The sequence below is a fragment of the Camellia sinensis genome, chromosome 10 (genome assembly GCF_055761805.1).
Source record: "Camellia sinensis isolate YWXY chromosome 10, ASM5576180v1, whole genome shotgun sequence".
Classification (NCBI taxonomy): Eukaryota; Viridiplantae; Streptophyta; class Magnoliopsida; order Ericales; family Theaceae; genus Camellia; species Camellia sinensis.
In genome coordinates, this window is record NC_138970.1 from 35,318,212 (window position 1) to 35,341,123 (window position 22,912).

The 22,912-nt window shown below is 33.7% G+C and overlaps 2 protein-coding genes across 2 annotated transcripts; one reads left to right on the forward strand and one right to left on the reverse strand.

The window, feature by feature from the left end:
- Positions 1-11,611: 11,611 nt before the first annotated feature.
- LOC114317731 (protein FAR1-RELATED SEQUENCE 5-like) lies at positions 11,612-12,349 on the forward strand. Its single transcript, XM_082889955.1, has one exon. It carries the CDS (start codon positions 11,612-11,614, stop codon positions 12,347-12,349), a length of 738 nt encoding a protein of 245 aa, XP_082746081.1.
- A 2,765-nt stretch (positions 12,350-15,114) lies between these two features.
- Positions 15,115-20,346, reverse strand: MSFC1 (Mitochondrial substrate carrier family protein). Its single transcript, XM_028265446.2, has 2 exons — positions 19,802-20,346; positions 15,115-15,908 (listed from the first exon to the last, which is right to left on the reverse strand). Exons 1-2 carry the CDS (start codon positions 20,192-20,194, stop codon positions 15,372-15,374), a joined length of 930 nt encoding a protein of 309 aa, XP_028121247.2. The 5' UTR covers positions 20,195-20,346; the 3' UTR covers positions 15,115-15,371.
- Between the last annotated feature and the right edge of the window lie 2,566 nt (positions 20,347-22,912).

The following is a 22,912-nucleotide window of genomic DNA, read 5'->3' on the forward strand; positions in this document are numbered from 1 at the left end:
TTTTTTGCCTTTTTTTATTATTTTTTTTTTAGGGGGGGGGGGGGGGATTTTATTTTTTATTTTATTTTTTTAACCCGTGTATTGGGATAGATACCAAATAAATGAAAATTGTGCTGTTGTGATAAGGGATGACAATTTAAACTCGGTTTAAAGAGGACTTGACCTCTTAATTTGAGTGATTTTTTTAAAAAAAAAATATCTTCAACGAGACAGAAATGGTATTTAAAAATTAATCTCTAATCAATTTTGAGTTGGAGATAGGAATAAGTGTTCTAGCCCCATACCTGGTTCGTCTCCGTCCCTGTCCCTGTTAATCCCCGAAGTGATATTACCATTTTACCCCTCTATATATATACATAAAAACCAAACCTTCCTCACACAGACTCACACTCACTGCATCTCTCATCTCCCTGACTCCCTCCCTCCCTCCCTCCCTCCCTCCCTCCCTCTATCTCTTCTTCTCCCTCCTTCACTCAGATTTCTCTCTCACTTCTCATCATCATCATCGTCATCATTATCATCCAGATCCACCATCGTAAAGTCACCGATCTAAACTATAAAGCCACCAATCTAACAGATTGTGGTCCGTGAACCGTCAAGCCACCGATTTGAACAACTCTCTCTCTATATATATATATGTGTGTGTACCTATTGTTGTTGATGAACAAATATTTTTTTTTTCTAAGTTAATGATTGTTGTTGATGAACAAATCTGCCCAAATCTGTTGTTAATGAACAAATCTATTGTTCTAGATTTGTTGTTGATGAACAAATCTGTCCATAAACAGATTAAATTTTTTTTTTTTTGGTTGCTCTTGTGTGTGTGTTGAACAGATCTGTCAAGGATTTTACGGGGTCGAGGAAACCCGATCGCCGTTAGGGCGGCGGGGACGGGAGAGGTGATGCATTACTCGCCGGGAATTGAGACCGGTGACGGGGATTTTTTTATCTTCAGGGATCGAGGACGAAGAGTGTCATCCCCGACCTTGCCCCACCCCATCCCGTTGCCATTCCTAGCTGTGACATGTTTTTATTTTTATTTGCTTGATTTTTCTTGTACATTTATTCAAAGTCGCTAGAGTACAAAATATTTTTTTTCTTTTTTTTCCGTCATTTATAAATTCAAGATACAAATACATTTTCACAAAATCTATAAGATTATAATAATAAATTTTTTATACCTATATGTGATTTTAGTAATATAGAAGTTATTACCGTTTAAATTAGATTTGTTTCCGATCGTCTATAAAGACAATCTAGTTTTGGATTTATTATATATTTATTGTGCGAACATGGATTTTGCATGTTAGAATAAGTTGGAGCTCTGCAATCGAACTGGTTGTCTATAAACTGAGATTTGTAAGGACAATAAACAGTATAAGTTGCTTGGCTGAGATTGGTCAAAAAATCCCTCCAATAATAAAAGTCAACAACTTAGAGAGAAGGAATAAAGTGAAGGAGAGAGAATTTGATTAGCATACAGGCCCATTTCTTCTTTTGTATGAGTCGATCTCAAAGCCATGACATTCTTTACAAAACAATGCTCTTCCAAGAGCTTTCTTTGATATTCAGTTGAGCTACTCCAGCTTGGTCAAGCTATGACCTGAGCCTAAGTCAACACATTAGTCTAAACAAGTCGCCTCATTTCTGAATGTGTTCGGTCTACGTGTACCTTAACCCAACTTGTCTTCGATACACAATAATGTTCTTCCGAGAAGAGTTTCCTTTGATGTCTAGCCGAGCTATCTCTGTTAAGATGAGGTAATTGTTCCTGAGGAACAAACTCTACAACCTCAACCTTAAGAATCTGTGCCATTAAGGCGATCCTCCAGAGAAAGGAGATTTACATTTTCAGATGATTATATTGTATATCTCCAGGAACATGAGGTACAAAATGGAATGTCGAAAGATGATCCAATCAACTTTCGTCAAGCCATGGAAAGTTCCAACTCTCATAAGTGGATAGAAGCCATGAATGAAGAATATAAGCACTGCAAGACCACTTAAGTTATATTGTGACAATAAGTCTGCAGTTTTATATTCCAATAACAACAGGAGCTCGACAAAATCAAAGCATATTGATATCAAGTTCCTAGTTGTAAAAGAAAGAGTGCAGAGTGGACAGATTTCCATAGAGCACATTGGGACAAACTCCATGATAGCGGATTCACTTACGAAGGGACTACCACCCAAGGTCTTTCATGAGCACACTGCTCAGATGGGTGTTGTTCTATTTGAGAACATTCTGGTTTAGTGGGAGTTTGTATTTATATTACTGCTTTATGTCAGCCTTGAGTTTTATCTATGTAATTAGATTAATTTCTGCAGAAATGAAATGTTCAGTTTATTACGCTCTGTTACGTATTGTGAAGTATTGATCTCAATAAAGTTAAGTAGGACCAGTTGGAAATAGGCATGTATGGATCACATCACATGTAATTTCCATGCTACGCATCCATGATTGATCTATGTCATTTAGCTGTATTAGTATACGTGACCATTGGTGGGTCGAGTTACGATTGATGTAACGAAGACCGCTTTGATCATATATTAATATAGTTAATGGACAAGATTGTTTGGATACCCTCAAGTTATGATAACAAATTTCTGAGCTCACTAAAGTTAAGCACATTTTTCAAGATACATATGTGGTCCAGTGGGAGATTGTTAGATAATGTCTCAATGGGACCACATAATTAAATGTGGTGTTATCATTTATAAGAAGCCTACAATTTAAGTGATTCAATTTAGTTAATAGGCTTAAGGGTATATGTGTTATGGACCTAATGTGTAGATACTAGTTGTATAATTTCTATTTCTATGAGGGGCAGAAATAGAAATTAAAACATATTGGTTAAAGTTGGTTTTCATTACCTTTCAGTTTTAAAACCAATAATGGTTAATTTATTGGTTTTCATTACCTTTCAGTTTTAAAACCAATAATGGTTAATTTATTGGTTTTCATTACCTTTCAGTTATGAAAACCAATTACAACCTTTAAAAGGTTATGGTCCCTATTCCTTCCCAAGGTGAAAAAATAAGAATACTGTTTTGTTTTTCTAAATCCTCTCAAGGAGAACATAAGGCACCAAAGGGGAAATGATTAGAAGGCAATAACATAGTCAATATCAAGGTTTTATTGACAATCAGACGCTTCCGTTTAACCGTTCATCGATGGATTCAGGTATGTCATTTTGTCTTGATTTCTTGATGATATACATGGTAGATGATCCGAAACATCCCCAAAAACTTCTGGAATCCCACGCTTCATGATCATAAGACTTAGCCTGTTAGAACGATCCCACTTTTCAAAGTACACAGTTTCCTCAGGAGTACTTTGTGTAGTGAGAGCATTCGGTTTTGGCATCCTTAATGCCAAGTCTATGTCCATGCAGCCGAGAACAATCAATATGTTCTCTTTCCAGTCCTTAAAGTTTGTTCCATTTAACATTGGAGCATTGTTCATGTTGGCAGAGATTGAAGTAGTCGACATTAAAGCTGAATCGAAAAGAAAATAAAAGGAATAAACAATTATACTCACATTAAGTTACCAAACAGATAGTCTCTAAATAAATTAATTTAATGACAACATCTCAAGATACCTAGCACAGCATTAATACCAAACCTTTGGGTAGTGATATTAACTGTAAGTGGTATTCTTGTTGTAATGATCAAACATTGACAATAAGTTATGTCAAATAACAAATCTATCTTTTGATGGATTTATTATTCACATTAGGTTTCCTTGACAATTGGCACATGTTTATCACCACAAAATGTATGTGTAATTCTGCCAAGTCTTAATCATGTCTTTGGACCGATAAATACCCGCATGAGATATACAGACATGAATTTCAAAACTTTCCATATAAAACAATCTAGACAAGAGAGATCACTTTTGTGACATCTTGTTTGAATTGACTTATATTTAGAACATTAGAAAATTAAATTTCCGTAGACGTTGTATGAAATTACATTAAATTTAAAGATTTCTACATTTGTTACCCCGTATATGTTATATAATTCGCAGCAATCCCAATTATATACATATATATAAATACATGATGTTCACCATTTGAAAAATGAACCGCCCATCCGAATTATGTTCCATTTCCAGAAAACAAAACAGAATTTGCAGCAGAGGGAAAAACAGAAATACAAAAAACAGAATCTGATTCCAAGAAACTAAATAGGATGAATAAAAGCATATCTATTCTCATAATACACATGATATAACTGCTCTGATACCACTTGTTAACATAAATTTCAGAACATGAAACTTCATGTTTCGGATCATCTACCATGTATATCATCAAGAAAACAAGACAAAATGACATACCTGAATCCATCGATGAACGGTTAAACGGAAGCGTCTGATTGTCAATAAAACCTTGATATTGACTATGTTATTGCCTTCTAATCCTTTTCCCTTTGGTGCCTTATGTTTCTCCTTGAGAGGACTTAGAAAAACAAAACAATGTTCTTATTTTTTCTTCACCTTAGGAAGGAATAGGGACCATAACCTTTTAAAGGTTGTAATTGGTTTTCATAACTGAAAGGTAATGAAAACCAATAAATTAACCATTATTGGTTTTAAAACTGAAAGGTAATGAAAACCAATAAATTAACCATTATTGGTTTTAAAACTGAAAGGTAATGAAATCCAACTTTAACCAATATGTTTTAATTTCTATTTCTGCCCCTCATAGAAATAGAAATTATACAACTAGTATCTACACATTAGGTCCATAACACATATACCCTTAAGCCTATTAACTAAATTGAATCACTTAAATTGTAGGTTTCTTATAAATGATAACACCACATTTAATTATGTGGTCCCATTGAGACATTATCTAACAACCTCTTCTAGTTCGGCCAAGCTACGCCTTGAGCCTTAACCAATGAGTTTATCTAAGTAGACCACTCTAGATTGAGTGTGTTCGACCTTGTCTCTAAATATAGTCACTCAAGTGAGGATGAAGCAAAAGACTTACCGCGTTAATCTATACATTTTTGTGGTAAAGTTAAGCAAACTACCTAAATATACTTAATGTCTTTCTTGTTGGAGATGTTATTACGTTCACATAACTCCTTATTATTTAGAAATAAATACTTAATTCCTTTGATTTATGGCTTAAAATGAACCATCATAATTTTTTATTCAAATAAATAAAAAATGCATTACATGTGCCTATATTTCTAAAATAGTTTATGATTATTTGTACACAACTTATTCCAAGCGATAAAATAAAAGATTCAGTTCAAGAGAGCTGAAAAACACTAAGGTATTCATGTCAATTTACTTATTTGTTTATAATCCTATTTTAAAATGGCCCTCCAAAGTTTGAGTAATTAACACTCCATTTATTAACTTTTTCCAATTTAAGTAAACATTTTCTATGTTTGGTGGTTGTGATGAAACAAAGATGGATGTGGTGGCATGGTGGTGGGGCAACGGTGGCAAGGGTAATAGCAACGGTGATGATGGCAGTGGTTGTGTGGTGGAGGTGAGAGTAGCGGTAATAGTGTGATGACATTGGTGAAATTTTAATTTGGAAAACGTTTTCTGCATTTTAAAAGTAGAAAACATTTTATATTCATATGGGCTTGTTTTCTGTTAATTATGGAAAATATTTTCTATTGATTTTCGTTTTCTTTTGTACCAAATATCAAAAAATATTTGTGTCCAAACAAACGGAACGTTACTTTTACAAAACTTTCTTATAGTGCTCTCAACTTTTACAAGTGGGTAAACATTAATTTGTTATTAAGCCTCCAACAAATTCTCCTATGAGCATTCTCAGTGGACATGTTAGCTCCAAATTAGCGTAAGTTGTTAGCAGTTAGTGAATATCTATTACATTTATCTATGGAACTGTTAACGAAGTCAAGTGTTAAGTTAGATGTTATTTACAACCAGCCATTTAGTCCACCTTTATCGGCCTAAGAGGTAAAAATATTCATTTTTTAAAAAGCAATCCAAACTATATTTCAAATTTTACCGTTGTTTGTTCACAAATTAGTCTTGTTTCAATCTTGTTTGCTCTGCAACTTTGGAAAGATTTGTTATTACCTTTGTTGTTAATCCTCTTCCATAATAGAAATCAACTAAAAGTTTGTTTGACATTCCTTAAATAAGTGACCTTATTTAGATAAGTACATTTATTTAGGTTACATCACTTTTCTATTTTTTTGTATATCTTTTCTGTACTTATTTAGATTATCCCAAGTATTAATTTCTTAACTATTTAGGTGCTCATTCCTCTTTATAAAAAAAACAACTCAACTAAATTTATCCACCATATCTTACCCAAAAAAACAAAAAAAAAGACCAACGACGCTGATTTTTGATAAACTTTGTTAGTATCAACACTAAACTTTTTTATAAATTTTAAATTTTACTAGTGTCAATGTTAATTTTTGATAAGCTTTGCTAATATTGACACTAATTCTTGATAATTTTTGCTAGTGTTGACACTAACATTAGCATCGACACTAATTTTTTATAAGCTTTGTTAGTGTTGCCACTAATTCTTCATAAGCTTTGCTTCTTCTTTTTTTTCTTTTTATTTATTTATTATAATTTTGAACAACTTCGTAAGCTTTGCTAATGTTGACACTAGTGTCAACACTAATTTTTGATAAGTTTGCTAATGTTGACACTAAATTTTGGTAAGCTGCTTTCCTAGTGTAGACACTAATTTTGCTAATGCCAACACTAGTGTATCGACACTAAGTTTTGCTAGTGTCCACACATTTTGATAAGTTTTACTAATGTTACTAAATTTTGATAAACTAATTAATGAATTGTTTAATAGGTTGGTGGGGGGTATAGTAGTTTCCTTGATGAGTAGTTAATTTGCCCATTGTAGAATGCAGACACTCAAGTTGAATTAAAAAAAAAAGAATGCACACACTCACTAAATTTAGCCACACATTTACAAGCTAAATGGGATCCACTTTTGATTTGCGTACACTTTAACCCACTCTTTTAGGTATCCCATCGAAAATTCTTATGTTTGGATCTATGATTTTTCAAAAGAATGTGGGAAAAAGATAAAAATAAATTTCTTGTACTTGTTCATTTTTTATGGATAACCAAACAAAAATATTATTTTTTTTTTTATAAAAAATTTATTCATTTTCTTAGCCCAACAAAACAAAATTTAAATAATTTAATTTTCCTACCCATTTTCATTTATAGTTTCCTCAAAATTATTGAATCTAACAAAGCGTGAGCGGCCCAAGGACAAGGGGCAAATATGTGCTTGCAAGAAGTTATTGAAAATAATTACTTCACAGTTAGTTTAAAAAATTATTATCCATAAACAAAATTAAAACAAATCTAAACAGAGAATAAAAATGTGATTTCAGATTCACATAATTGAAGTGTTTGCAACGGGTTGAAATATAAAAAAATTCCCTCACATTATCAAGCTAAGTAGAAATCCGATTCCCTCATTTTCTTGTAGAAATCTCATATTCTTAGAAAAATGTTAGCTATTTGAGAATAAAAAATAATAATTAAGCTCATAGTATTTAACTTTTATCATTTCTCATTTAGAATTTCTAACGAAACAAATGCTTGAATAGTATTAACATATGAATTTTATTATTAGTAATCTCATTACTAATAATGACATTCTCATAGCCTTATATTTGTTTGAAATCTCATATGATTTATATTGTATAGTCATGCTATGTAGCTCGAATCTTTCCTTCCCCGAATCCCCCCGAAATCAAAACGACGTCGTTTCGTCGTTTTGATTCCCCCCCCCCCAATAACTGGCAGAAGAAGAAAATCAAAAAAGAAGAAAGAAGAAGGAAAAGGGAAGAGGAAAAAGAAGAAGAAAGTAGCAGAGAGAGAGAGAGAGACCAACATCTACCATTCATCTTCATCATCAACAACATCATCAGATCCAGAAAAAAAAAAAAAAAAAAATTCAACCATTCATCTTCATCAACATCACCATCATCATCATCAACACCAGCCAACAGTTTTATTTTTATTTTTTTCCCTTCATTTCAGATCCAGAAAAAAATAAAATAAAAATCAGGCTGGGCTGCGACAATCGGAGGCAGAGGCGAAGGCGGAGGGGCTGGGCTATGACGATCAGAGGCGGAGGCGATCGACGATGACCCTCTCTCTCTCTCTCTCCCCATTTTCTCTTTCTGTCTTTCTCTTTCTCTCCCTCTTCCTCTTCTTCTCTCTGCGTTTCAGACATAAAGGAGGGAAGAAATAAAGAAAAAAAAAAGAAAAAAAAAAGAAAACTGCCCAAAATGACGTCGTTTTGGGCAGTCCGGGGATTCGGGGAAGGGAAATTCGAGCTACAAACCATTTTCCTATATTGTATTTGTCAATTCACTATATTTCATTATATTCTGAAACATTGTAATCTGGAAAAAAAGGGGGCCTACTTTCATGCACCCAAATTTCAGTTGCAAGAGCGTTTCAACATGTACCTATGCCGAGCTCCCCCAAAAAATAAAAATAATAATATATCACAACCCAACCACTTTGAGAAGAATCCTAAAGCATAAAAAGTTGCATACATGAAAAAATACACACAAAATTTATGTACGATCCAAAATTCCTTCTAGTATGATCTTTACTATAATTAGAATGAATTTAGACCACATTTATTTTTTTGCGCACATAACGTTGTTGTTTTCAAAACCAAGAGGGTGAAAATTGTGTGCAAAAAAGAGTTGGCAAGCTCACAATTAATTTGGAAACCTCTCTACTTCATTCTTTCCAAAGGCTAGCAAAGTGCTTGTTGAGACTTGGGAGGGTTTAAGACGAGGCCAACAAGGTTGTTATTTATCCAAATGCTTTTGGAGGAACCAACGAACTAGTCCAAAAGTGTTAGTGTTGGATAAACCTCATCCAAAACAATTTAACATTAGGGCAATCAATCAATCTCCTTAAAGTCTTCCCTTAAATAGTATCACCATAGGCAACAACTAGTCCGGATTCTCTGTCATGATTTTCTGTCATTGTTCTTACTGTGTTTCAAAACGACGTGATTTCGAGTGTGAAAAAAAAAAGAAGCCTGAGAAGAACCTTTGCTTCCATCCCAAACCCTTCTTCTTCCTCCAGTGTCACCAGCCCCTTCTCTCTCTTTCTCTCTCTCTCGCAATCTCGGTTTTGCCACCAACTCCCAACCACATCATCACTCACATTTCATCACCACCCAGTCGCCGCCACCACAAGACTCTTCTCTGTCGATTCCTCTTCGCCGCTGCATACACACACACACACACAAAAACCCTCATTGTTGAAATAATGCACCTTTGTCTTAACGAAGCCAATCCCCATAGCAAAGTGAAGTCGTCGTCCCTCTCAGAAGTCGACACCGGTGACTTTGAATGTAGCTCCGGCATCATTGATTTCTCATCTTTTCGTCACCGATGCAATACACGGACAACACATACAGAGATTCACAAGAATACAAAGGCAGAAAGTGTTGGCAAGAAGCCCACAACTTAAAGTTAATTGTTCATATATGATGAAGTCGCCAAGATTAAACAGCATCTCCAAATTCGATTTGTAAAGGGTTAGTATTATCACAAAAGTCTAGAATTTTAAAACAAATGGATTCATTGAAATTAAATAGGAACAATACAAGTAGCAGAACTTCATATTTTTTTAGGGTATTCTACCGTTTTACAAATTTCAAACAAATTCAAATTCAAATTTTTGGGGCTTTACACCATAAACAATTAAAACCTAATAACAAAACAATGGAAGCTAATATTATGACCCAATTTTTGCAACGAACACTACAACTACATGTAGTGATCTTTTTCTATCATAGTTGAGATGCCGACAATGATGATATGTTGGTGACAACAAGTTGAAAACAATGACTAGCTGTAGGCAATGAAGCTTTCCATGGCTCTGTGGTATGTTTTCTTCGCCGATCTCTCTTTGAAAACCCTAGATCTAGGGTTTGCGTGCTCCTCCTCCCTGGCCATGCCTCATCTCACTGCCGACTCGCCGCCGTTTCGCCTCGCCGACTCTACTCCTTCAGCTTCGTCTCTCTTATTTCCTCTGTTTTGGTTCTGTTTGTTAGTATCAGGATCCTCTAAAGTATTGCCCCTGAAGTGCTCCCTGAAGTGTGTTGATTCAATGGCTGAAAATGTAACTAACCAAAACGATGTCGTTTTTATTAGTAATTTCAAAAAAAATAAAAAAAAAATTGCTTTCATTCAAAATGTAAATCATTCCCTCCAGTATAGCAGAGCTGTGTGGCGGGAGTGGGAGAAAGAGAGAAGAAGACGGAGAGAGAAAAGAGGCGGGAGTGTCGTTGCCGCCGTCTAGTTGTCGTCGCCGCCGTCGTCCAGTCGTCGCCGCCATCGCTGAGGTGTGGGAACATTTCATTCATCCCTTTTAACATTGTATAAATCTATATATTTATACCCCAATCTCTGCACTTTTATTTTATTTTTATGTACTTTATAATCCCCAGAATTTTTTTGACTCAAATTTTTATGTACTTTTGAGGTTTTTGTGTGGTTGCCATTGTGTTACTTGATAGAAGATTGAATTTATTATGATTTCTGTTGTAGTTTCTCAGATGATGGATCGAGCTACTTAATTTCCAAATTTCGTATGAAAATCTTGTTAATTTTACAATATAAAGATTTATTGATTAGCTCCAAACTTGTAGAGTTGATTGTTTTTGGTACCTCATTCTGTTATTAAATTTGAAATTCAATTTTTTTTTTGTTTTTTTTGCATTGTTCTGGCTTAGCAAGAGGACTTGCCCTTACTCAGATTGAGAAAGATGAGCTTGACGATTACTTTGTCAAGAAAATGAAGATCATTTTTTGAGTTAATCATGGTTGTCATGAATTCAGTATATGTATTGTTTAACTATAAGTTTATAACCCTTCTATGCTTTTTGCACATCATTTATAGAATGTGCTTTTGGGCAAACCTTATTTATTTTTTTATTTCATAGTAGTAATTTAGATATTATCTTGATCAATATTGTGCAATTGTAGGTTATAGCCATTTGGTTGATTTTCTTACCCCTTTCTTTTTGCTTGCTGTGGAGGTGTGAAAACTTGTAGGCATTTTCTTTAATAGGGATGGTTAAAAATAAATGAAAACAAAAAATCAGCTTTAACTGACCTAGATTAAAAATTATCATCATGGTTTATTGTTATGGTTATCACTTTAACTGATAAGTGATGTTTGTTTTTTAAACATTTGGTGCAGTCAAAGATAATGTATATAAATAGAAGTATCTTACATTTCATTCATCCCTTTATTTTGTTTGTTTTTGTTGTTTAATTTTAATTTTGATTTTGTATGTTCACATGTTAATTATAAGAAAATTAAGGAATTTGTGTTAAATATGGATCATTTAAAACATAATTTACCATTGAAGGGATTTGTGCCCCTTTGTTTATATAATCTAATATGATTCAATTCTTGTAGTGTTTTTATTTAGTTTGTATTATTTTGCAAACATAATTTATAGTTTTTATGCTAATATTGAGCACTTTTTTTTTTTTAAAGTGACTTGGCACATTGATATGGAACCTAACAATGTTGAGAATGACAGGGGGTGATTGTGATTAGAAGCCTAGAGTTCACATGACATTTGATACAGAACAAGAAGCATATAATTTCTATAATGCTTATGGAGGAAGGATAGAGTTTAGTATTAGAAGGGGTTATGTAAACAAGAACAAGGAGGGGCAAATCACTTCAAGGCTATTTGTTTGTAATAATGAGGGGTTTCGGGGTGTAGACAAACGAGATCCATTAACAAAAAATCCTAGGCAGGAAGTGAGGACTGGTTGTCAAGCCCGACTTATCATTAAGTGGGATAGGAATATTCATAAATTTTTTGTTGGTGAGTTTGTTGAACAATATAATCATATTTTTGTACCAACAGAATGTACGCTTATGTTACCATCCCAAAGGAAGATATCTGCATCACAGGCAACCGAAATAGATTTAGCCAAAAAATATGGAATCCGGCTTAATGTTGCATTTGAGCTCATGGGTAATGAAGCTGGTGGAAGGGAGTCGCTTGGGTTCACAAAAGTGGACCAAAAAATTTTTTTGAGAACGAAGAGGCAAAAGAGTTTAGCATGTGGGGAGGCATGTAGCATTTTGCAATATTTTCGTGAGAAGACATTGGAGAATCCATCTTTTTTTTACTCGATCCAATTAGATAGTGAGGAGCAGATTACAAACATATTTTGGGCCGATGCTCAGATGATCATGGATTATGGGCAATTTGGTGATGTTGTGACTTTTGACACTACTTACAAGTTAACTAGTGCACATAGACCATTTGCGTCTTCGTTGGATTTAACAACATAAACTAAAAGCACAAAAAACAGTAACATACCATACCAACAATCCTTCCTAATATATCCAAACAAACAAACAAAGTCAACAACCAACTTAATTTACACATAATATTTAGTTCACAAAAGGCGAAGTCCAAATCTGAATTTAAATTACACTTAATTTTTAAACAACAGAAGAAGTCCAAATCCAAATAATATTATTACAATGGCGTAGTGCAACTTTTTCCGAAGTTGTCTAATCTCTACAACCATTTGTTTACTTTCTTTCGTAAACTTTGTAACCATCTCTTTCAGCTCATCATTGGATACTATCACTTCGTTGACCAAAGGTTGATATTACAATTGTCGTCGCTTTGACCATAGATGCATTTGATGTTGACATTTTTTTACCTGACATAACAACAATGGAACAAAAATGAGTAGGACTCAAATTCTAAATCACATGAAATGGGTAATGGGAGTGAATCCTGCCATCTATAAAGGTAAATAAGTACATGAAATAGGTAATGGGAGTAGGGAATTTATAAATATTTAGTCATGCTTTGTGTGGCATTGTGATCCAATGATTTGTCCATAAGTTGAAGTCTCATCTATAAAATAGTTTTGCCCATAACCTGCAAAACTAATATCGAGCATTAAGTAATCAGTTTTGGGGGGGGGGGGAAATCAAAGTCTACAACCAACTTTGATCAGTGGATTTTGATATATATTTCTTATTGGTATGAAATGTTTAGATATGGTAATATGTTGTTTTGATTTATGAAAGACATTATCAGAATAAGTATGCATGAACCCTTTAATTGCTAGTGTTGCATTTTCGAGTATTGTCAATTTATTCTTATCCTTCTCTGAGTCATAAAAATATACAGTTAGAAATAACAAGGGCCATTGGATGAAAGGAATTAAGGCACCGTTTGGATGGATGGTTTTCAAACTAGTGGATTCAGGATTACACTTTTCTAAAAATGTAGGAGAGTTGATTTGTTAAACTAGTGAATGAAAGGAATAAAATATACCCAATTCACCAAAAACACCAAAAATAAGGCTTTCAATTTCTAATTCACACATAAGTTTGTTAAATTTCTCATCAAATTGTTCTATTCTAGTATTTTCCATTAGGATTTTTGTACTACAATTGAAAATTTTGACCTACCAAAACATTTCCCTTCCCTCAATGTGAGATCCTATATGAAATTCAATTTTTTTTTAACCATATCTCAAAAAACAAAATTCCAAAAGCCAAGTAAAATTAAACTAAAAGCAAACAGAGAACAGAAATTAAAATAAAATAAAATAAAATAAAAAATTGTATGACAATGGAAGAACATGAAGAACTAAGATTCGTAAATATTCATTAGATTTGAAACGCCATTGATTTCAAACGCATGGAGGGTTAGTGTAGAGAGAGAATGATCGTTGAAAGAGGTCAAAGGCCGCACTTTTCTAATTGACAATATAACATCAACAAGAGCGCAATTAACCAAATGGGTCACCATAGATTCAACTTTGGATTAACAAAACACTACATACACAAAGATTCTTGTATAAACATCATGATCACATTTAGAATGACATAGTGTACCAAGTTCAGATTTTCCCTAATTTTTGGATTCAAAGCCCTAATATTTTAAGTTTAGAGGATGAATGAACCTGTGCTCTTTTCCTTCAATCTGTTGGAGTATGGCGGGGTAGCAGCATGGCAGTGGCGAGTCGAGGGTGGATCGGAAGCTCCTCCTTTCAGCCCTTTTCGTTCTCTCTCTCTCTCTCTCTCTCTCTCTCTCTCTTCTGTAATGCTTCACGTATCACAGATCTGAGGGAATTTTGAATGAAAGCAATTTTTTATTTTATTTTATTTTTTTTTGAAATTACTAACCAAAACGACGTCGTTTTGGTTAGTTACATTTTCACCCATTGGATCAACACACTTCAGAGATCACTTCAAGGGCAATACTTCAAAGGATCCTGATACTTCTGTTGGGTTTAGGTTCCAATGGATGAGAGAGAGAGCACCAAAAAAAAAAAAAAAACACTTTAACAAAACGACGTCGTTTTAAATAACACTACAGGAACCACCCCAGGCTACCACGGCAGAGTATCTGAACTCAGGCAACAACACCCTTCTTCACTTATTCTCAACTTCTTACTAGTTAGTAGTAGTTTATCATGTAGATAGAACCACCAGAAAAAGTTTTCCATTTATATTGTTTAGTTTTACCTTATGTTTGAATTTTGAGTTTATCCAAAAAAATAGAAAAATAGAAATGAAACAAGAAGGGAAAAAGAATTCGGTAATTTCATTTCTCTCTCTTTCTCTTTCACTTTCTTATTTTTCTTTCTTTTGAGAAATTCAAGATTCAAACATAATGTTAATTGCTAAATCCCGAAATAAACCACTAGTTAAGGGGATAAACAAAATTAGTGGTGTATGATGCCGGAAACTTAAGTTAGCATGCTTTCCAAGTGAGAAAGTAGATATACATAGAGTAGTGAAGCGAAACCATGTAAAGGGCAACACATATGCTGTAGGTCAGATCCATTTTAAAACTTGTAATGCCACCTGTGATTTGTCGCAGGTTTGTTTTATCCAATCCAACTTGAAATGTTGACCATAACAGAGTTACTTGCAGTTACGAAATCAATCACTGAACAAGTGTGGTACGGAAGGAATACAAATGATTTAGTCCTTAACAACAGGTTTAAGATTCTGAAAAACCTAGAACTTTTATCATAGCACAAAATCAACAAAAATGGCATCGCAGCCCAAAGAAATGAAAGTGATTTAGTCCCTAACAACATGTTAGGGTACTGAAAAACCTAATTAAAAAAAAAGCACGATCACTACAAAATCAACAAAAATGGCATTGCTGGCGGGTGACACATGATTTTTCGCCAGTAAAACCAGACTGGTCGGCACAAGAATGTATTGTACTGGGAATTTTGGCTCAAAATATTTCCCATTCAAATAGAATCATATGTGACTTCACGTTCAATGAAACTAGGATCTAACATAAGCAAAACATTGTGAATGGTACTTATAAGGGTGCATTATGTATGTATTTCCTCTCATACAAGCCAGTTACTTGGTCAGCCACGGCCCACATGATGGCCTGTCCAGGCGGGATCCTCATAAGCCGAGGCAGCAGTCCCTTCCACAACGCACGCAACCCTTCTTCTCTATATATTGTCGGGATAGCGTGGACCATCCCTTTATACTTCAACTCGCCTCCAGATCGGCTCTGGGCCATCAACCTAGTTTTCACAACATCAAAAGGGCCGGTGCAGATGGGACCGGCTGTTCCTGCAAGAAATCCCGATATCATAGACTGCCACGGTTGGAGGACTTTCCCATCACCTTCGTGTTTCTTCCACAAGAGCCGGTCAAAAGCATTCTTGGCTGAAAACATTGCGGCTTGGTTTGTTCCGTTGCGCATGACAGTTGGGGCAGCTCCAGCCCAGAGCCCAAGGATGCCTTCTTCACGGATGATCAAACGAGCACAGTGTACAGGGCCTTTGTACTTTAATAGCTCGTGACTCAATCCTCTCTGCTGTTGCAGTCTTATTTTCACCACCTGGACAAATCAAAATTGGCCAAATCTTAAGCTATCACAATTTTATAAAGTCTCACAACTGACAAGGGTTACATGTGGTAGGGTTGTGAATGTCAAAGAAGAAAAAGCTCCAGAGAGCTCTAATCAAAACACTTGAGTCATTTGAGTGCTGCAAGATATCGTTACAGTTTATTATACAAATCAATACAATGGCGACAAATTAGGAACAATACTATCCCAGACACAAACTAGTTGAAGCATAGTTTACTTGTAGTGTCAAATTATTCCATTATATTGTCTTTAACAAGTGAACAAGGTACCAAACCAATAGCTCTAGTTCAGAACAAAAACCCTAAGAGGTTTTTAAAGCAACTAATCCATGCAAATTGATCTTAATGAAGATTTTATGCACCCAAACAAAACTGTGGTTTAATTATTTAACTGGCACAAAATAAGAGCATACGGGAAAAACCACTTGAAACACGTAGCAGGATTTTTTTTCACGGAAATGAGCAGATATATTTGCAACAACCAGATAAACTACATTGAACATGATGGTCTCATGTAATAATGCAACCAACGTCGTTTTTCATTAGGCAGCAAGTTGAATTGAGATTGAGACAAACATGAAAAAATAACCAAAAAAAACAACGAATTCTTTCAAATTTCCATGCATTTTGTTAAGCAGACAAAAATACTTCCAATTTCTGTAGGTATGAAGTTTGAAAATTTGGTATACTATATGAAGAAAGAATTTTTGTAACCCAAAAATTTTAGCAAAAAATTTTGTTAGCTTTGACGGTTATTCGGAAAAAAAGTCATTTCAACACAAGAAGCTACTTGCTGGCAAAGTCTCCGTGGGCCATGCCATAGACCCAGAATCAGTTACCAATTTGAAATTACCATGAACCCAAACAGGTAGATTGGATTTTGCCTATTTAAACAGTATACCTTGCAGCAAAGAACAAACAAATTTACAAAGAAAATTACTCCTTCAAACCGACGTGGTTAGAGATCCATTCAAAATTATGCTCCACAACTTTCTTGTGACAAATTCTTAAGCATATCTCTCACCATGTTTTACTCTTGTTATTCTTCACCATACAAGGCCCAAATAGTACACAGAAGCAGCTTATTTTGGTTCTTACAACATCTCTTGTTATGGAAACCACTCCTAGGACTTTGGGAAAAGTGCAATACTGAGTAGCATAGCCGAAAATCCAACACAAGACGATTTACATGTTTCTCCAAACATGAAACGCTTCATGCAAGACCAAAAAGAAGGTTTCCTTCTAAATCTTGAAATTTTGCATTGCAAAAATACTATCCAATCATGAAATTGAAATAGTTCAAAGCAAGAGAAAAATAAATTAGAATATGACATATCCAAGACAAATGCTACAAAGTAATACACACAAAGAAATTGACTAACAAGTATTAACAAAAGAAAAAGATCATGCTTCTAATATGAAGAGGGGGGGAAAAAAACACAAATGAACTAATATTGGTCAAAGAAGTTCACAATTCTTATCATAATGTGAATGCATAAACCAAAGCCCAAATACCTCCTCTCATAAAATCACATAAACGATTGAAGTTGTATTGGGGTTCAGTCATGGCAGTGCCTAATATATGGAGAAGAATAAGTAACCAAATCGTAGCCCAATGGAGGACACAAAGGGATTACCATATAAGTAGCAAGTTTGTTGTAACGCCCCAACCCTTCACACGTCATCGATACTATCCGCTTTGGGGCACGCCCGCACAGATTTATTCTTCTCAGTGGGTCAACCATCCCAGAACTACTCTAACCTAAGCACGCTTAACTAGGAAGTTCTTTTAGGGATTTCACCACCCAAGAAAAGGCCTCGATGATATATAAGGGTCTAGCTTTTTACTTTTATAGCCCAGGAACTCCCTCTCCATTCCCGATGTGGGACTCCTGGACCTTACATTTGTACATAAATGCTTTTCTCTCTCTATTTTATTTTTCTTTATTTAGTTTAATTCTTTTTTATCTTTTATTTTTGGGAGGGAGTGGGCAAATTATATACTATAGTTTCTTCAATTGTGAAAGACCCAAAAGGAAAGAAAGTCCAAATAACTCTGTAATGGAACATTTCATTTCAATCACAAAACAATTAATAATAAGACAGGAAGAGAATAGTATAAGAGTGCCCACTTCGATAATAAGATGACTACTTGATAACATAATTCCAATACCAACATCAGTAGAAATTAGACTCCTACCTTTTGGTTTAAATACAATCCCTCGTTAAGAGGGGTGAAAAATAAGAAATATCAATACTACCATAGAAAGCCAGAAACATAAAGCCCACTCAAATATTTGCCCACAAATATCCATGCTACTTAAAAAAGTAGGGAGAGATGTTTAAGTAATCTGTATGAACGGTATCTAGGAACTTAAGTAATATCATAGCTACTTAAGGTAAGGCAGCTCCTTGGCCAAACCAGTTCGATACACCATTTACATGTCTTTCCTTCGTTAATCCTTAAGCCTTTTTAAAAATAATATAGAGTGGTTATTCAATGCATTTGAGTTCACTATAAGGTAGGGTTCAAAGGCAAAAATCAAACAACACAAAGCTACCAATAATATTAAAATGTCTTTGTGGTTTAAGCATCCGGTGAGAGATCTCAGACTGTGAAATCAAAACACAAAATCCCGAACAAAACATTCATTACCTCAACGTCCTCACCAAATTAATTCCTCTCGTACTTGAGTATAGAGGACAGATGTTAGCCTACATTTTCAATTTTTAATAGAACATTCTTTGACATTAAACCAACTTTTTTCTTTTTTCTTTTCCATTTTCTTCTAGCTCTCCACTCTCAACTTTCTCGAGGAGGCTATCAAGCGGAAGAAGAGTGATGAATTTTGGGGGTGGAAGAACTATTCTTTTCATAAGCTCAACCCACTTTTAACTTTATACTTTCTCTCAGATACAAATTTGATATTAAGATTCACCTAGTAGTGACACGCTATTATTATAAAAAAAAAAAAGAAGCAGCAATTGACCCATAAAGTCATATTGAGAATATGAGTCATCCAACAAATTATTTAAATCTTAATTTCTTCAATTAACAATAATTTCTTATAGCAACAGAAACACTTGTAATAATTTAAACAAAATACAATTATCATCAGCTTCTAGGAACCATTCAAATTAAACAGAAAAATCTCAACAGGTTGACTTGAACTTCACATTTATCACCACTAATACCCATGAGTCAGCACTAATGACCAAATGACTTAACTGACAAATTGACCATAGGCCTGTTTGGTGCATGTTATTGTAAGCTAAAAAGTTGATAATTAGAAAGTAAAAGCCAAAAACACCCATCACCAGCTTCATAATCAGCTTTTCTTTTTCTTTTTTACTTTTTTCTTTAATTTTATTTAACTATTTCTGTCTAATAAAATAAAAAAGTCCGACATATACTCTCACAATAAAATAAAATAAATCTATACGCAGCACATACCAACTTGATTATGCACAGGGAAATTAGGTTTAAAAAAAATAAGGCGATATTACAATTCAGTGTAATTTTTTTTAAATAATTACAAATCAGTTATAAACATTAATAATTAAAATTATAAACTTTTTCATATATGTGTAATTATTTTATGAATGTATCACTGAATTGTAAATTCCCCAAAAAATAGGCACAAAAACGAGTTAGTATGGTCCAAATTGAAATATAAGATCATCCAACGAATGATAGTATAAAAATGCTAAAGACCCATACATTTATATTCATAAATTCACGCATCATTTGTGGTATAGGAATTGGGCTCACCATACATTGTGGATACATTTTGCGGGTCTCAAACATTTTCCAATCTTGATTCTATTGGAATCAAACTTTAAATTCATAACCAAATGACTAACCTCAAACGGAGTGACAATGACGAGAGCTTCAAGAACCCCAGCACCGAACCCAGCAAAAAACCTCCCTTGGTTGCTGAGATTCCCTGAATTCGAGTCCTTGAAAGCGCTCTGTAGCACCGCATTCGAACCCATCCGAAGCGCATACTTCAGAGTCAAGTGAGTCGCAAACGGAGTCAATCCCTTCCACAGAGCTCGCACGCCCTCCGTACGGACTATGGTGGTGCCGCAGTGGACTATACCCTTGTAAGCTCCGGACCGATCGAGCTGCAAGCGGGTCTTGATAACGTCGATGGGCTGTAAACAACAGGCCTCCATGACCCCTCCGATCGAGCCCGCCACGGCTTTCACGTACGGTGGGATTGATTTCTGTGATTTCTCAGTTTGGTCCGCCATTGAAGAAGAAGAAGAAGGAGGTGAAACGGTGACGTTTTGGGGGGGTCTGGGTTTGGTTCTCCTTCTTCTTCTTCTTCTGGTTGTGGTGAATTTGGGAGTACACTATGAGAGCATTTTATAGAGAGAAAGAGCTTTGGATCTCAGAAATGGAGGTTTGAGTGTGGAGGTGTCAAAATGGGAATCTTATTCGAGGGGTGGGATTGTCTAGTATTGGAAACTTTTGTGTTTATTGCAATTAGGGAGATTTGCGAACGTGGCGAATGGATACTGGTTAACGCGGGGTCCATTGCAGGTTTATGGTGTGGTTAGTGTGTATCTGATGATTTTACTGTTAAAATAAATGTGTACTATTTTCGGCAGTTTTCAAAAATGACACGTGGACCCGGGGGGGAATTTTATTATTATTATTTTTTTAATTTGGACTTATTCTTAAGAAATCTATATACATGCTTGCTTTGGGTGAATTATATCGAAAAATATAACAAGTCAATGTTAAAGGTTTAGTTATATAACACTTTATTTTTTTTTATTAGAAATTTGTTAATTATAGAAATGAAAAAAATAATATTTAGCTTATTTGATTTCACTTTTTAGAAAATTAAAAATTTTTATTTTCCATATTTCTTTTGTTTTCTCTAAATTTTTTTTAATATTTTAAGTAATTTTTACGTACACTTAACATAAATACACTTAAAAAATATAATCTTTATGAAAAAAATTTAAAAAAATTCACTAAATACTAAAAATATAAAAAAATAGTAAATTTTCATATTTTTGTGTATTTATTGATTTTTTAAAATATTTTTTTATGAATAAGATGCATTTAAAAAAATATAAAAAATTTGCTTAAAATTTTAAAAATATTTACTAAAAATAAAAAATATGAAAAATAAAAAACTCAATTTCTAAAAAATTAAATTTAAAAAATTAAAACCAAACATAATGATCATCATTTTTTTACATTAAAATCAAACGGTGACGTTTTGGGAGGTCTGGGTTTGATTCTCCTCCTCCTCCTCCTGATTCTGGTGAATTTAGGAGCATGTTATGAGAGCATTTCACAGGAAGAGAGCGCTTTGATATCAAAAATGGAGGTTGGAGTGTGGAGGTGTCGAAGAGCAATTATTGAGATTTTTATTTTTCAAGATTTTCATAAATATAAATTATTCATGATATAAATTTCACACATATATGAGTGGGTCCCACATATACATGGAGGGGTAAGATCGCTTTGGGTGTGTGGGGGTTATCCCCAAAAAGAGGATTTGGAGATACTGCTATGCGGGCTGTGCAACAGCGAAGTAACCTATTTCGGGACCTATTTTCATAATTCGAACCGTCCACATTTTAAAATACATCAAGTAGAACATACCTATAAAAAATCAAGTTAATCAAATATCGTTTATCTATTCATCCACTCATATAAATAATAATTGTGATTTAAAGTATTAAAATAAATACAAATGTGAGTGGATAAATAGGTAAACGATATCCGATTAACTTGATTTTTTTAAAATATTTTTTACTTGATGTATTCTAAAATATAAATGATTTAAATTATCAAAACGAATCTCAAAATGAATCCATTTTGCCACACAAAAAGTGCTGTTGTGTGAATTGCACAGTAACATCTCCAAATTTCAAAAAAATGTCCCAAACATTTTCCGGGTCCAAATGGGAATCTTCTTCGAGGGGAGGGATTGTCAGTATTGGTAAGTTTTGTGTTTGATATAATTGGGGATATAACTTGGGATCTGTCGAGGGCTTGTTTGATATAGTAGAATTTCTCTTTAAAAAATGAGATGTGAAACTAGTGGATAAATAAATAAAAATAAAAATAACAATATAAAAGTTGGTCTTATTAAGAAATTTATGTATGTTTGTTTGGGTAAGATAGATTACATCCAAAAATGTAACAAATCAACATTAAAGGTTTGGTTCATATAATATTTTGTCCTTGTGTATTATAAAGTCGTTAAGTGCATAAATAAAAAAATATTATCTTATTTGTATTGAAATATATATTTTTATACTATTTGTATTAAGTTTTATCTCTTTAATTTTATTAAATGAGAATACAGTGTAATTATATTAAAATTGTGAAATTTTTAATATTTTCAACAAATCTTAAAAAAAGTTAATATACTTTTTTATTTTTTTATTACATGTATTTTTGTGTAGAATATAAATTTTTTTAAAATTTCATAACATGTGCATGTTAATAAAATTTAAAAAATAGAAGAACATGGTTAAAGTGGTTGTTAGGGTATAATTTATTTTTTAATAAAATTTGAAAAATAGAAGAACACGGGTAAAGTGGTTGTTAGGATATAATTTATTTTTTTAATAAAATTTGAAAAATAGAAGAACACGGGTAAAGTGGTTGTTAGGATACAATTTATTTGTTAATAAAATTTAAAAAATAGAAGAAGAGCGTGGGTAAAGTGGTTGTTAGGACATAATTTATTTGTTAATAAAGTTTAAAAAATAAACGAAGAACGTGGGTAAAGTGGTTGTTAGGATATGATTTATTTGTTAATAAAATTTAAAATATAGAAGAACAAGGGTAAAGTGGTTGTTAGGATATAATTTATTTGTTAATAAAATTTTAAAAAATAGAAGAAGAACGTGGTTGTTGCGAAATAATTTATCAATTCCGTGTTGAAGGGTTGTTTTAGAAGAAATCACACACAAAAAAAAAAGTTTTAGAAATTGTTG

What these genes read in the sequence shown, in the direction of transcription:
- LOC114317731 (XM_082889955.1), top strand. Translation starts at nt 11,612, where the DNA reads ATGACATTTGATACAGAACAAGAAGCATATAATTTCTATAATGCTTAT.
- MSFC1 (XM_028265446.2), bottom strand. Translation starts at nt 20,194, where the DNA reads ATGGCGGACCAAACTGAGAAATCACAGAAATCAATCCCACCGTACGTG. An exon ending in TCATTGTCACTCCGTTTGAG is followed by an intron (nt 15,909 to 19,801) that starts GTTAGTCATTTG and finishes TGATTTGTCCAG; the next exon opens with GTGGTGAAAATAAGACTGCA.